Source organism: Tiliqua scincoides, chromosome 1, assembly GCF_035046505.1.
Source record: "Tiliqua scincoides isolate rTilSci1 chromosome 1, rTilSci1.hap2, whole genome shotgun sequence".
In the NCBI taxonomy this organism is placed as follows: Eukaryota; Metazoa; Chordata; class Lepidosauria; order Squamata; family Scincidae; genus Tiliqua; species Tiliqua scincoides.
Window position 1 is genome coordinate 226,061,053 of NC_089821.1, and position 16,314 is coordinate 226,077,366.

The 16,314-nt window shown below is 45.4% G+C and overlaps 1 protein-coding gene across 1 annotated transcript; it reads right to left on the reverse strand.

Annotated features, from left to right (window-relative positions):
- Nucleotides 1-1,152: 1,152 nt before the first annotated feature.
- On the reverse strand, nt 1,153-15,446 carry DLL1 (delta like canonical Notch ligand 1). The gene is made up of 11 exons (XM_066611384.1): nt 15,277-15,446; nt 14,312-14,656; nt 12,640-12,700; nt 12,065-12,322; nt 8,793-8,853; nt 7,165-7,295; nt 6,885-7,054; nt 6,552-6,768; nt 2,807-3,599; nt 2,563-2,677; nt 1,153-1,591 (listed from the first exon to the last, which is right to left on the reverse strand). Exons 1-11 carry the CDS (start codon nt 15,337-15,339, stop codon nt 1,586-1,588), a joined length of 2,220 nt encoding a protein of 739 aa, XP_066467481.1. The 5' UTR covers nt 15,340-15,446; the 3' UTR covers nt 1,153-1,585.
- Between the last annotated feature and the right edge of the window lie 868 nt (nt 15,447-16,314).

Below are 16,314 nucleotides of genomic sequence, written 5' to 3' on the forward strand. Positions count from 1 at the left end.
GGTTTCCATTGCTAGCTTCGTGAAGAATGGCAAGACAAAGTTCCAGAAACAGACAGGAAGCTTTCACTTTCAACAACCAATAGTGTGAATGTCCCAGTTGAGGATGCAGATCTGCTCCAAGGCATCTTATGACCTCTAGCTCACATATAAACAGTAGCATAGTTGGGGGGGGCAAAACAGTAAGTACTGCAGGCACAATGCACTATATGTGGCTCCCTCACTCACAGTCTGAGCCATTCCAGGCAGCAATGGCAGCGCACAGGGCTCACCAAACCAAACGGCATCTCCTATATGTTGCTATCGCTGCCCGGAATGTCTCCAATGATGAGTGGGAGGGGTCGCTTACATGGCTTGTTGCAGCACCTGCAGTACTTACCATTTTGTGCCCCCCCCAGCTACGCTACTGCATATAAATGCCTGGGGGCCCAATCCTATTGAATTTTCCAGTGCCAGTGCTGCTATGCCAATGAAGTATGCACTGCTTCTTGTGTTGGGCAGGCAGTCACAGAGGCCTCCTCAAGGTATGGGAACATTTGTTCCTTTACCTGGGGGTTGCATTGCAGCTGCACTGGTGCAGTTGGATAGTTGGATAGGCTGTGGCACTGTACTGAGCAAGAACATCCCAGGTTCATCTAGTCCGGGGGTGACTACTCTGACTCATGGTAGCTGTTTGACTGAGGTTCTTTCCTGGTGATGCCACTTGAGCTCTTTTAACCCCTCGAATCTGACAGGGATTGAACTTGCAACCTCCTGCAGCCGGGCCATGTGCTTTGCCACTGAGCAATGTCCCTCCCTTTTAAGCTCGCGTTCATGTTCATCTTACCTTCCAATAACATACGGAAAGCATTTGGTCAAGTTGCATTTTGCAAAGGAAAGATATGCTTTGGGTATCATTAATAATATTTATTTTGGAAAAATAGTTTAAAAATGAATTTCTTCATTAACAAAAACAGTAAAAAAAAACCCTCAAATAACATTTTGCACAATATTCCATAAATACATTATATACAAAAAAATATAGTCACATAGACCCGAAGTGCCTTTGTACATATTTACCAAAAATTAAATTATAAAAAAGAAACATCACAAAATACTCAAGCTTTACAAATATCCTGAAAATAATTCTTTACAAATTAAAAAAAATAACACACTTTTTGTTCACCTAGTAAAAACACATTTTAGTATAAAAAAAGAATAAAGGCAGTATTTATATCTCTAATTCAAGAAACGACTGGCTCATAAGAATCCAAAATATACACTTCAGGCAGTGCATGCTTCTTATGTAGGAATTTAAGTCCGTTCATTTAAATATATATAGAAAAAAGCAACTGACCATAGTGCAATGATAAATATTCATAAAAGGCAGTGCAACAGGTATCCTTGAACACAGACCCTGGCCTAGTGTCCACCGTGTTTTATTTGCAGTCACTTTTGCTAACTTCAGTAGAGAACCAGCTCAGCCTGAATTTAGTTTCTCAGCAGCAGTCAGTGAAGGAATCTTTCTCCCTTGTTCAGCAGCATTCATTGGGGCATATCACCTTTGAAAATTGTTTCAAAACAACAATTTTGTCATATCACCTTTCCTTTACACCTGCAGAGAGGTTGGGGGAAAAAAAGAGAAGGGTTATTTGATGGAATGATGGCAGATGATGGTACTGGAATCAAATAGGGCCAGACCTACCAGTGCCATATCAGAATTATAAATAACTACTTGCCTAATCACCTATGGTGAGCAGGAATTTCCCCCCAGACAATCAGCAAGGAAGTTGAGGGTTTTTTGTCCCTTTCAACAGCAAGAAATAGTCACAAAGATATGAATGGTTCAGATCGGTTAGCAATAAATTCTGTGAGCTAGTAACTTTGGTAGACTTATTTGCAAGGCTGATCAACCTATCATGAAAGAAGGAAGGTCATGTTTCTCTAGTGAGAAATAAACCGTGTACAACTATTTGTATATAATTGTATCCATGAACAGAAGCAGCTGCTTTGTGATGTCTGCTGCTAGCAAACATCACATTTCAGATTTAATGTGTTTCTCTTTTAACAGAATAATCCTTCTTGAGTTCATTCCTCTGATTGTACTTTAGGCCTAATCCCGTAGTGAATACAATACACTGGAATCAATAGGAGGCTTTTCAGTAACGGGTGAATGTAGTGTACAACCTGTGGGGATATTTCCTAAGCATGGTTTGGTGGGCATTTAGGGTACAATCCTAACCAGGTCTACTCAGAAGTAAGTCCTATTTTGTTCAATAGGGCTTACTCTCAGGAAAGTGTGGTTGGGATTGCAGCCTTACTCTGGAATAATCCTACTGACTCTGGGCCAGTTCCTTTGACCTTCAGTAGGTCTAACCCCATATACAAAGCCAACCAATCACCCTCATTAAGGTTACACTCAAAACCCCAGTTCAAAAGAACTGGGCTTCATCAGAAGAAAAAAGTGTTGAATGGCTTAAACTGGCACAGCACTGAAAAGTGAATGGGCCATATTGGTTAGCTTGGCTTGGTTTGGAATCTGAATAAATTTGTCTGCATCTCGAACCTATCCAGCACTATACCAACCTCCGTTGCTATGATGCATTCATCTTTCTCTTCTGATATGACATACACCGACTGGTATTTTGTATCTTTTGAAGTGGAATATACTGATTCTGGCCGTTTCCTTTCAGATGTTTCACTGCAAAAAAAAGAGAAAACCCGAAGACCAGGATCAGGTGGCTGCTTTTTGTGACCAACCAGAAAATGTCCCCTGTGCTTTGCAATGAAGGTCCCAGTATACCCATCAGCACATTTGTGACCAACATACCTCTTTAGCTGTACTGAGCTTTTCTCCTCTGCCTCAGAGTCGTATGTTTCACACTTAGCTTCACATTTGCTGTGCTCTTCTTTAACAGAGTCCTCATTCTTGAGCTCATGCACCAAATTGTAATCCACGGACGGATATCTGGCTTTGTAGCCATTTTTGTCAGTGCTATCGCTGTGGAAGTCTACTTTCTTATTGGTGTTCTTAATCTGGGTGGCGCCAATGACACTTATGGAAATGTCCTTCTCCCGCTGGCAATTGGCCAAGTTGTTCATGGTCTCCGTTTCACTTCTACATTCATCTGGCTGGTGTTGCCTCTTCTGTGTTTTGAGTCGGAAGCAGACAACAACGGCGGCACAACCCAGCAAGAGCATCAGAACCAGAATAATTCCGGCACACACTGCAATCCAAGGAAACTGGGAACTCTGACCTTTAGTGTATTTCTCAGTGATGTCAACAAGGACTGGCCCTTGAGGAGGTTCGGGGAGCAAAAACTGGCAGTTGAGGCCCCCGTATCCTCGAGCACACTCACACACGTAGCGGTTGTTTCTCTCATGGCAAGTTGCCCCATTGTGACAAGGGCTGTGTTCACATTTGCTGACAGGAGTGCTACAGTTTTTTCCACTGTATCCAGGGGGACAGGTGCAAGAATAGTCATTAATTCCATCTTGGCAGGTCCCACCATTGAAACAAGGAAAGGAAGCACAGTCATCCACATTATCATCACAGTGTCTTCCAGTGAAGCCAGCTTGACATTGGCATATGTAGGAATTCCCAAGATCAACACACTGGGCTCCTGCCAGATATTGAACAGGATAAATGGTAAGTGAGCAGTCCCAGCACAGAGGGTCACAGTTTTATTTTTTCACAATTACATTTGTTTCCTGTGCTTTTTCCAAAAAGGATATGCAATTTTCCTGTTCCATCATCACAACCACCTTGTGAGGTAGACCAGGCTGGGAGACAGGGACTGGCCCAAAGTTAAGTTTCATAGCTTCCATGGGTATCTGAACCCAGATTTGTCTTCAATTCAACATTTATTCAATGCAATACACAGTTTTCCTATTCCCTTCTGATAGCATCCTTGAAGGAGCACCATCAAGACCAGGGTTTTGCAAAAGAGGTGCCTCAAAATCTATAATACACATGTTACTTCTACCTATTCACGTTGTATAGAAAAGCAGGGAGACAACAGCCAAAGAGGTACACCTTTGTCAGAACAGTCAGGAAAATAATCCAACTCAGCTCAATTGGTAGATGCCTTCAAGAGACATATTGCTCAGGGAGATGTCCACCATAAACCAGGTGTGCAGACTTTTTTTTAAACATACTCTGTGAGTAGGTTATATGGTGCTCACTATATTTAGTTTTCAGAATCTTTTATAATGGCTATTTGTTGACAAGATGCTTTGTGGATTTTAATGGGTATTTTACATTTTGATGTTGCTTCTTATTATTGTTAGCTGGCTTGGATCACCAGCAGGACAAAACATGAATTCTTAAAAGAAATAAATGAGATGCTTAGCAAGTTCCAGATTTGGCTGTTCAGGCATTTTGAAGGTGCACATCCCATCATGTGCATAAAAAACCATGCTGAAATCAATTTCCTGCTCCAGACATGCAGCCTGAGTTTTAAAACTGCACAGATGTGTTTTTTTAAAAACAAACAAACAAACAAAAACACACCAAAACCAGCATAACCTCTTAAACATGCACCAAACCCAAATCATTTTTTCCCCCAATAATGGCATTGGAAGCAATCTAAATGCCATTCATTCAAACTGTCTTAAAAGCAGGAGACCAAACTGCTTCTGCTCTCTGCATTTGTCAACTGTTGATCTCAATGATAAATATTTCAGTGAAAAGCATGTTTTTGAATTCCAGGTCAATGATTATTTATTTAATTTATTTAAAGGATTTTTAATACTGCTTTTCTAAAAACCCCATAACCCAGATTAGGAATTTGGGAACATATACTCTTGGGTACCAGCTCATTCAGGGAACTTCAGCCTTCACAGCCTGCTTACAGTGACCTAGATCTCCAGCATGGTCCCAGGTAAACAATCAAGGAGTTAACTGTTTCAGTGCAGCTGCTCACATGAACACACTACTAGCCTGTCTGAATCACAATTGTTCCAATGGAGAGAACGCTTGAGAATATAGTCTGTTATGTTCTCCATGTTATCTCTGTTATTTGGCACAATTAATAATGGAGATGAGTCAGCCATAGTGAAGCAGTACAGGACTTGAAAGTTTGGCTGGACTTTGGCTGGACTGCTCAGTCTGCACAAGCTTTAAAAACTGAGCAGGTTCTCAAAGTCTTCTGTTACTTCTGCCAACTCTTTACATGCTGCATTTTATCTACCCTGTGCAGCAAGAATAAACTGAGCACATTTTCCTGGTTACCCTTATATCAGCTTGCCACATTACACAAATGACTGAGAAGAGCAAGGAGGAGAGGAAAAAGGGCAAGGAGTATTCAGCAGAATCAAGGGCATAAACTTTTTCAGGGATTGTACCACTACTGGGGCACACTTCACAGTTTAGCAATAAAAGCCCATGTGTTGCATGGAAAAGGTCCTAGATTCAGTTGCTGGCATCACTGGCTAAAAGGTTTAGGTAATAGAAAAGACCCCCTCCCCCCAACACCCTTTAGAATGGCTGCCAGTCAAATAAATGGGCCTATGGTTCAGCTTAGAGCAACATAAAGCAACTTCATATATGCTCATGGGTATGAATGTTTCCTGTTATTAAAAACTCCCTATATATACAAAATCAACATGTCAGAGAGAAGGCCAGATGGAACTTTTTGGACATGTCAGCTTTTCGTGGGTAGATAGCTTCTGTTTTATGGAGCAGCTGTCATTCAGGCAATTTTCCACCTGCACCCCAACACAGTGCAGTCCAGGAAAAGCTTTACCATTTTGAGTCAGCTGAAAATAGTAAGTGGACTGTTTTGGAGTAACATTCATAAACATGGTATTTTTACTGCATAACTGTGATTTACAAAAGCTGCTTTCAAGTTCCCCAAGTGCAGTTTTAAGTATGTGAAAAACTCAGCCCACAGGCCAGTTTTTCCATATAACTTCAATGTAAACTTAGTCCCATGGAAGCCGATGAGACGATTCCTGAAGACAGGATATGGAAACTGCAGCTTAAGCTCACAGTCCTGGGGCTGCAGGGCCCTAGCTCTGTCGATGGGCCCTATCCTCAGAGAAGGACATTTATGCCAACTGTGATTTTAATGGTAACGTTCGGTCTACTTTGTATTTAGGTTTCCTAATGTGAGCCACCTTGAGCATCATTTGGAAAGGCAGGATACAAATGAAATGTATATAATCATATCACTCCTTGGAATGGCTATCACAAGATTCCCCCCAAAACTAAACACACACATGTGCCTTCAAGTGCCAAGCCAAGATTAGCCTCCTATGAATGTAAAAGGCACACTGCCAATAGGAATAAGACCCAATGCAGTGGGCCTTACTTTGGAATAAGCACACATAAGTACTGAACATTTCTCCAACAGAAATCAACATGACTTAAAAGTGCTTAACTTTGGCTGAAACATGCCCTGCTTCAGTTGAAATGGGACTTCGCACTACTGGATTGAACTTCACTAGGAACTCTGTTCCCTTCTCTTTGACGTTAAGAAAACTTCAGTGAAAAGTTTGTTCATTTCTTACTGAAATTCATGTTGAAATGCCCATTAATTTAAACAGATGAGTACAGCACTAGTTTGGCTTACCATTCGCACAGGGACTGGAACTGCAGTAGTCAATTTTCTTTTCACAGTTAAATCCAGAGTAACCCACTGGGCAACGACAGCTGTATCCACCTTCTGGGTTGTCTGTACATCGCCCTCCATTGAAGCATGGACCATCAGCACAAGTCATTGCACCCAGCTCGCAGTTTTTCCCATAAAAGCCAGGTGGGCAGGTACAGGAAAAGCTATTTTCAAGATCCTGTGGAAAAGGAAAGCACAACATTTGGAGATACAGACTACAGAGAGCCTATCGAAATGGCTTCACCTATCTCTAGATGGTTAAAACTGAAAAATGAACTGTTTTTATAAACTTACAGTACAGCTTCCTCCATTCTTGCAAGGATTGGCATCACATTCATTTATTTCAATCTCACAGTTGGAGCCCGTGTAACCGGGACGGCAAGAACAGGTGTAGCTTCCTTGGCCAGTGTTGGTGCAAGTGGCGCCATTTTTGCAAGGCTTATGATGAGTACAGTAATTGAGATCTACAGGAAATGAAAATAAGAGACACATCTGTAAAGATGCACAGGGCTTTGTGTGGCCCAGTTGAAGGATGGTTCAGGTGTTCTTGTATTAACAATTACAGGTGACTTACCCTGGTTACAGAAAAGGCCACCCCAGCCTTCCTGGCAATTGCACTGCCAAGGCTGTTGACAGGTACCATGAAGACAACCTGGATACCGGATGCATTCATCGCAATAACGTCCTTGCCAACCAACTCTGCATCTATGCAAATGATGAAAACAAATGATTAGCACAGGTATGGATTTCTAAGAAGATTCAGAAATCCTATCACAAACAGTAATATCCTGCTGCAAAACAAAATCCTATCACAAAGTGTCATTGAACCAAAAGAGGTTTCATAAAATCAAAACACATAAATCAATTAAAACAAGGAGTATCATACTCTAAACAATAGCACTGGCTTATGTTAGTCTCCCTCTTTCACTACCTGATTCCAATAACTTTACAATCCACTCACAACTATATTATCAGGCCTAAGTGGAACTTACTTCTAAGTGCAAACTGCCTAGGTCAGTGGCCTTGCGCTGCAATCCTATGCACATTTTCCTGGGAGTAAGCCTCACTGAACAGAATGGGACCTGCTTCTGAGTGAACATGCATGGGATTGCACAGTTAGTTTATTAATTATCACACCTCTAGCCTTCCTTCAAGAGGTTCAGAATGGTACGCATGGGGTTTTCCCATCCGATTCCACAACCATCCTGTAAGGTAGGTTATCCTGAGAAAGAGCAACCTCCCTAGGATGACACATTGTCATACAGTTCAGCAGTGGTTTGAATCAAGGCATCACTGCTCCAAGTTTAGATTCTACAACACAATGGCTTTCTTCTTGATTTGTTACTTACAATAACAACTGCCCACCTTAATTATTACTGGTGTCACTCAGCCAATGGGAGATCAAATGGTAATCCTGCCATGACTTCTCAAGCATAGTTTTATTATTATTATTATTATTATTATTATTATTATTATTATTATTATTATTAACAACAGTATTTATATACCGCTTTTCAACTAAAAGTTCACAAAGCAGTTTAGAAAGAAAAATCAAAGAACTAATGGCTCCCTGTCCCCAAAGGGCTCACAATCTAAAAAGATGCAAAAGAACACCAGCGGACAGCCACTAGAAAAGACACTGCTGGGGTGAGGAGGGCCAGTTATTCTTCCTCTGCTAAATAAAAGAGGAGCACCCACTTGAAAAAGTGCCTCTTACCAGTTAGCAGGGTAACTAACACAGGTTATAGAGCACTGTGATGAACTTGTTAAATCCTAGGCACTTGCTAGAGAGTAAGGCCTCAATCCTATCCAATTTTCCAGTGCCGGTGCAACTGTGCTAATGGGGCATGCACTGCATCTTGTAGTGGGGCAGCAGTCACAGAGGCCTCCTTAAGGTATGGGAACATTTGTTCCCTTACCATGGGGCTGCATTGTAATTGCACCAGGGCTGGAAAATTGGATAGGATTGGGTCCTAAGCCCTGTTAGGTTCTTTCTTCCATAAACATGAACAAAAATTGGGATGTGAGAGGAGAATCATGGCAACAAGCTTTGATTTCTGGATTGCCATTGATGCTGTATTATATCTAGATTTGCCATGCTGACATCAGATAAGTAACAGAGGCACGTAAAACCATCTGTACAGGATTCTCCAATCAAGTTTACAGGCAAAAGGAGAAGGGCAGGGTTCTCTGAAAACTTACTTGCATTCCCCAGGCTTGTCACAAAATCCATGTTGCTCATCACAGCCAGGCAAGCAAATTGCTGCAAAAGAAAAAAGAGAAATAGATACATCAGTTGTGGGGTTTTATGGGATCGGGTCACAAACTCTGTCACTACAGCTGAGCTGGTAACAGCAGCTGAAATAATCATTGGAGCCTGGTGTGAATATTGATCTTGCTTAGTAACTGGGTGCTTTACTTATCACCAGGGATGAACATTCCTCTTAATTCAGTTGCACATGGACAAAAGAGAGCTCACAATTGCTCCCTTCCCTAAAGCTCCCATCCGCCTTTTCTTCCCAGTAAGGGTCAGAAGTCCTCCCCCCATTCCCCAATTCATTGCACACAGCTCCTCCTCTTGCTACCCTCAGAAAGTGTGCGAGCCTGCATGTGTGTGTGCATGCGTGCAGATAAGGGTGGACAGCTGGTGTGCAGGGTGCCAGCCAGGACAGCTGCTCTATTGTCTATTCTCTCCCAGCAGCTGCCCCACTGCAACAATACCCCCAACCTCTTGCAGCCAATCAGGGCCAAGATGTGCCTCCTCAGCAGCCTATCCCTGCCCAGATCTAATCTATGGCACGCGTGTGATTTCTCTGGAAAAAAAAAACCCTTTTTTCTTATTCAAATAAATAAGTCTAAAGTTCTTTCACACACACCCCAAAAGGGAGGGGGAGTGGAGGCTGGGATGCACAGACATAGCAAAGAGGTAAGCAGGCCAGCAGGAGCAAGCGGGAGGGAAGACTTCTGCTCATTACTTTGCCTGGCTATGGAACTCATTAAGCAGGCACTGCAAGTTTTAATTCAACAAAGCAAGCTAGAGACAATGATGAGCCCTGAAGAAGGAAAAACAGAAGACGAGGAAAAGCTGGGCTGGTAATCAGATTGTCTCAAAAAGTGGACTTAATAGGGGCAAGTAAGCCTATGACGAAAGCCTGCAAATTCTGCTTAGCTTTCAGGATGACATCACGTTATGCTTTTTCCCCCCTGTCAAACACTGTGTCATGTATTCTGCTCATAAAACTCAAGAGTGAAAAGGACTGCCCACACCAGTGGGTGATGCAAAGGAACTGTGTGACCTGTTGCTGCAGACGGCACCAATATTCATAGATTCAGAGGCTTGGCTTCCTTGCAAACATCTGAAAAAGAGTCTCTCTCTCTCCCCCAAGTCTAATGAAATAGAAAGCAACACTGCTCAGTGTTGAGCATTCTCATGGACAACTAGCTCTCTTTGCAACACCAACCTGTGTCACAGACTCAGCCTTTTCTGCCAGTGCATAAGCACTCAACCTGCCTGAGGTCGGCCTGGGCACTGCAGCCCATAGAGCAAACCACAGCTGTCATACGTGACAAATCTAATCATACTGGCTGGGATCCAAAGAGTTGCCTTCAGCACACCCAATGGTTTGGGCCTGCCCAGTAGGACTATGACTTCCTTTGAACAGCAAACCTTCCATATCACAACCTGCTTTTTTGGAAGTCCCCTGGAGTGCAGAAGAGGTTAGACACGTGGCGTGGGGGGAGGGGTAGCTGTTTATCAAATGCAACCCCAAAGTCCCTTTGCGCATGAGGAACTAGTGTGGTTTTTTGGCACCTGGCCAGGGCTCCCTTCAAACGATGTCTAACTAAGTCACCATACACAAGTGTGAGTGACAAGGTTTTTTCATTTGATACCTTTAACTGTTAGACTTTCCGCTCTGAAAGACTGCCATTGTTGCTATCAATAACACTACCAGAACTGCTAGACAGAAAACCTGATGAGTTTCAAAAACTGATCTCTCTTGAAACACAGGTCCCACCAAAGTCAAGGGCAAAACTTCCACTGACTTTATGGATGGGAGTTGCAGTTTCTTTCCTTCATATCAATCCGCTTCAGCTGCTTCCTTACTTATGTATATGATTTTTTTTTTCCTCTCACAGTTATGCTGGCCTGGTGTTTGAGAAAAGTGGAGAGTAATTAAAAAGTTCAAGAAGCAAACTCTCTTCAGCAGCAATGCCTGCATTCTGTCACTAGAATGAGTTTTGGAAATACTGTAATGCAAACCCTCAGCAACCCTCAGGTGTATTCAGTTGCAAATTTCATGGAGAACAAGAGTTTTTAGATGAATGAAACGGAATATACACTCGAAGTAGGAAATGCTCATGCAAGTTAAGCATACTAGGTACATATGCTTATGTGCCAATATGTCCCTTATATGTGCCAATATGTCCCTTACATAAGGCACCAAGAAGGGAAACTCCTCGTAAAACAACTATGTGGCCAGAAATTGCTGTGCCTGAACTATTTCGCTGTATTGACTTGCTGTGACTGCTCCACATTAGGTAGATAAGAGAGAGAATTACATAATCTGGCTTTTACTCTTGACAAATGGTCATGTATGTCTACTGTGTAGGAATGTTTCCATTTATATAGGTGTATATCTTTTTATTTTTACATTTGGCACATACATGAAAGAAAATCCAGTGAACTGATCATTAGTTTAAAATAAAAGATTTACTGTTCAAACCTATTGACTGCTCATTTTCTAGGGTAGAGTTTTTCTCATGTTTCTTCAAACCAAACAGTTCCCAAGATGATTTTTCTGATGTGTCATGTAGACCATATTGACTTTAGATCACAATCCTACATTTTGCAGAAATTGATTTGCAATTACAGCGAATTCGGCCTAGCAAATATTAAAAGCACTTGCAAGTCTCAAGTCCCACTAATTTCAATGAGAAAGCTGAGAAATGGAAACCATAGAAGAAAGAAGCACGTGCTCAGCTCTCTCACTGAAATCAGTGTTTGGCAGGTGATGTATTTATTTATTTGAGGTATATCTCACTTCATCCATTGGCTCAGAGATTCTGGAACATGCCCATAATTAGTAAATGACATGAAGTGCCCAGTCAGTCCCTTGCATCTCTTCCTAGGCGAATACTCATTCTAGCAATATTAAGAGTAATTCTTATTGCTTACTAGTATTTGTTTCAGTAGTCTTTCTCAATGCACAATGTATTTTACAAGTCTAATCTCATTTCATCTTATCTCATTTATTCATGACTTCTGATCCCAGATTTCATTATATTATTGTTGGTTTGCTGCTGCTTTTTAAATTCTCATTAGCATCATCCTTTTTACATGGTACTACATCACTGATTTTAGGAGGCACTGCATGGGGTGTGTAAGCACCTGTGCCTGTGTGTGCGCGCAAGAGAACAGGTAGCACTGTCAGAGCATTACAAAGACAGGTGAGATTTGCTTTACAGATACTCACGGTCAGTGCAGTACTGCCCCTTCCAGCCTGGATTGCAGACCTTCTCCCCTCGCTCTCCACAAGTGAAGTGGCCAAAGGCATCATCCCTGGGGCGACAGAAAACAGAGCAGCCTTCTCCATAGTAGTGCTCATCGCACACAAAACGGTAGGAATACTTGAGGTCCGTGCGACCACTGCTGTGCAGGTCCTGGGACCATTCTTCTCCAACGGTCAAATGTCTCTGGGTAGCCAAGCGGCTAATTAGGCGCTCTGGATTCTCTGTAAAGGGGAGACACAGAGGAAAAGCAATGAAGTGAATGAAATGGAATGGATGATGAAACCTAGACTCTAAGTGGGGCGTGGGTTTTAATCACAGGTTTGAGAAAGCCCTGGGTTGACAAGGGTATCTTTCAAACCCCCAAATTGTGAACATAGGTGGAAATGTCCCCATCGATTCCAACAGAACTGACTCTGACAAAAGCTACCTGCTTTGATAAATAAGTGGGAAGGGCAGCATGTCAAGATAACATCAAGGGAACCTATGAAGGAACGCCCTTGAGTACAACTTGGATCAAGGCTGGTGCCAAGCTAGTTACCTGTGCTGAGGTCATCAGGGGAGTCCGTGTGGAGCGCTTCGATGATGAGAGAGAAAGTGCCCTGGAAAATAAGATTGAAAAAGAACAATGAGGGGAAAAAAACATCTACAGTCAGCAGAATAATGTGATCACAGGCTTTACCCACGACAGGAATATGTGTGCCTAGCCAGTATGACAATCTGATCCCTGGCTCTGACCTGTTTTCACTTTCCTCAAGGAAATGGCAAAGCTTTTTGAAAAGTCGTTTCCTGGCCTGTTTTTTCAGCCTGTTCATACAGGATGTGGTGTTAAAAAGAGCAAAGAGGGGAAAGTAGGGGGGGGGGAGAATAAGAGGAGGAGGAGTGTCCTTGTCAGTTTCCATACTTTGCTTGCCGCCCAGCTTTGTACACTGAGAGGTATTCGATGGGAGGAGGGGGTGGGTCTGGATGGCTGGAAGATGAAACAGCCTTGCGGAATTGCAGGCAGGACTGACAATGACAATTGCCATTTCCATAACGAGAAGACAAGGGACATGGAATCACAGCAAAGTGTGCTGAGCTTAGCCATCCTTTCAACTGACTGGCTGAGCCTGCTAATGAGATACCAGCTCCTGTCAGTCTCTCTGGAGCACTAATGTCTCTCCTCTGCACTTCTAAGGGAAAAATGAGAGATGGAAATAAAGGATGCTCCCTTAAAATGTGGACATTACAAAAGATCTGGCAACCTTCATTCTCAGGAGTGCAAAGAATCACTTGCCCATTAACCAGGCAGCAGCATAACCAAGGACTCAATCACAGGACACAAAACTAAGGACAACAATCATAGAATCTTGGCTTGGAAACCTGTGGAGGAGCTGGCTAGCACAGGGTGGGAGGGGGAAACACTACAGTAGAGATATAAATACATACACAGCCCAATCCCCTGCATGTTTACATAAAAGGAAGCCTCACTGTTCTGGATTACTTCATCTGGAATCAAGGTCAACCAGTGGTTCTGCACGGACAATCATCTCATCCAGCCAGAACGTCTCTTCTCCTGAGAACACTCTCTTTCCCCCCAATGGGGGCTTTTTGAGCACCCTACCAATTAAGACACTGGAATGATTCAAAGGACCAGTGAGAGGTGCATTTTCTCAGTCTTCTGCAGTGGTTCTCCAACTTTTTAGAGGCAGCAAAGGCTGTGGCCTGATTTATAAATGCCATGGGGTGTGGCTAGAACAGTGATTGGGCAGCAGTGACCTCCCCCCAGTAGCAGCTTGTTTAACCCTTTGTGCACATAGCCTCATCTGCCCTGTCAGTTTTGCTAACCACCCAAAATTGCATCACGACCCACCGGTGGGTCCCACGGACCCACAGTTTGAGAACTGCTGCTCTAGAAAGTGCATGTGGGGTAGTGCCTCTGTTCAGTGTTGTGGCCATGAGTCCTTCACGTGTGATCTTGCTGCCTGCAGAGTGCAGATCACAGCTGTGTTGGTGAAAACAGAGCTAGAGAGGCCATCCAATGGGGGAGGGGGGACTTCCATGCATAGAGTTTTCCAGCCCAATCCTACCCAGAAGTAAGTCCCATTGAGTTCAGTGGGGCTAACTCCCAGGAAAGCATGCATGGGATTGCAGCCTTCCTCTCCACAACCTTGAGCCTCCCTCCTCCCCCTTTCCCCCCAGCCCTGGCACCATCACATGGTCCGTCAACTTACTGGCCAGGTGAAGCCAAAGGGGAAGCGGATGGGATTGCTGAAGGAGGGGTCGCTGCCGGCGGCGCTGTCGGGCACGCTGAAGGAGTTGGCGCCCAGCACCGGGGTGACGGCGTTGCCGTAGGTGCAGGGCGGCTCCGGGGAGACGCTGGCTTGGTAGTGCTTGAGGCAGACGCGGAAGAAGGTCTTGCAGTCGCACTGCTGCAGCCCGGGCACGGAGCCGCCTCCTCCGCCGCTGCTGGGCAGGGCAGCGCCGGGACCCCCGCGGCAGCAGTTGCGGTTGCCCAGAAGACCCTTCTTGTTGACGAACTCCTGCAGCTTCAGCTCGAACACCCCGGAGCTCCGCACCTGCAACGGGAGGGGGGAGGGAGAGACCATTAGGGGCTTTCTAGGGGGAAGGCGAGAGGGAGTGGGGGAGATCGCGGCGGGGGGGGGCGCAACGATGCCATCCGTGGACGTTCTGCAGCTGATTGCAAGGAGAACCTCTGCACCCGCTCCACCTCCCCCCCCCCTTTGGAACGTTCATACACATTCGAACGCGGCGGGACTGTCAATGGCGAGGCTTCCATCGAGTCCGCATTCCTTCCCTCCGCCACACTCCGATAGGGGGCCGCTGCGACCCGGCGTTCACGTGCTCCCAGAGTACCAGACTTCCACTAATAGTGGGGCAGGGACAAGGCACTGAAGAAGGCACCATCGTCCTCTCTGTCTATCGCGTGTGCGTGTGAATGGACGGACGCGTGCGCCTGCGAGACCATTCGCTAACTTCAAAGCGGGGAAGGGGAATAGGTGGGGGGCGAGGTTTCGAGCCAGCCCTTCACTTCAGATCCCCTTCCTAATCATCCCCCGAGGGAGAGGGGACTTCAACTTTCCCCCCTCCCCCGAAGCTGCCCCAGCCAACGTATGCAAGCCAAGACTCGTGTCAGTATAAGCCGTCATCCGCATGCACCACGCGCCTCGGTGCTTACCTGGCAGGGGAACAGAAGCACCCCCAAGAAGACAACTACAGTCAGCGTGGACTGACCTCCCATTTTGAGGGGGGGAGTGGGAGGGAGGTACTGGGGCTTCTCCTCTTCTTGTCCCTTCTCAGCCTTCCGAAGCCCAAGCAAAATGCGTGGCTGTCAAGAAGAAAGGGCTGGAGAAATCTCTTCTCCCTGCCTGGCTGGACGGGCGCTGGGGGGAGGCTCTGTCGGTCTCCTGCCGCTCAGTGCGGTTCTGGGGACGCCCTTCGGATGCCCGGCGGCTCTCGGGGAGGGATTGTTTGGAAGAGAGGAGAATCGTGTCCCGGAGCACAACTTTTGCCCTCCTCTTTCTGCCTCTCGTCCGCGGCTCCCTGGAGCTTCTTGGGTCTTCTCCGTCCAACCGGGGGCGGGAGGAGGAGAGAAAAGCCACTTAATTCCCAGAGGCGGAGAAAAGGCTTCCCCCCCAAAGCAGATTAAAACAATCAACGATCTGGAAGGAAATCAATCCCTCAGGGGGCGAGGAGGAGATAATTCCCGGTGGCTTCAGGCAAGGAGGGCGAGAGGGGCTCGGTGGCGTGCCTGCAGCTGCCTGCTTGTCAAGCGGCCGCCTTCCAGTTCCCTGGGCTGCTGCTGCTGGTGGCCACTTGATCGCCCTCAGCCCCGATCGCGGCGTTGCTCTTGAAGAAATCCAAGCCCAGGGCAGCAGTCAGGTTTGGGGCAGTGTCTGTTTGTATGTATCAAGAGTGACGGGCTGGTGGCGCCCGTGTGTGGCTGGGGGCTCCCGGCTCTCCTTCGGAGTCTATGTGTGGGGTGATCTTTGCTTTCGCCTGGGATCTGGCTGGCTGGCTCTGTAGCGCTACGGATCTGCCTGCGGTCGGGCGCCTGCCTGCCTTATATCTCGCCGGCCGCCTGCATGGCTAATGAGATGCAAATGAGCAGCCCCCCAATCTGGCGAGAGCGGCCACAAAGGAACCACTTTTCCAAGCCCTCCTCTCAATGGATCGCCAAATGGTCAGTGAGCTGTAAAATGGGCAACCCTCCTCC

What these genes read in the sequence shown, in the direction of transcription:
- DLL1 (XM_066611384.1), bottom strand. Translation starts at nt 15,339, where the DNA reads ATGGGAGGTCAGTCCACGCTGACTGTAGTTGTCTTCTTGGGGGTGCTT. An exon ending in CCTTTGGCTTCACCTGGCCA is followed by an intron (nt 12,701 to 14,311) that starts GTAAGTTGACGG and finishes CTTATTTTCCAG; the next exon opens with GGCACTTTCTCTCTCATCAT. An exon ending in TGGCCTTTTCTGTAACCAGG is followed by an intron (nt 7,055 to 7,164) that starts GTAAGTCACCTG and finishes CATTTCCTGTAG; the next exon opens with ATCTCAATTACTGTACTCAT.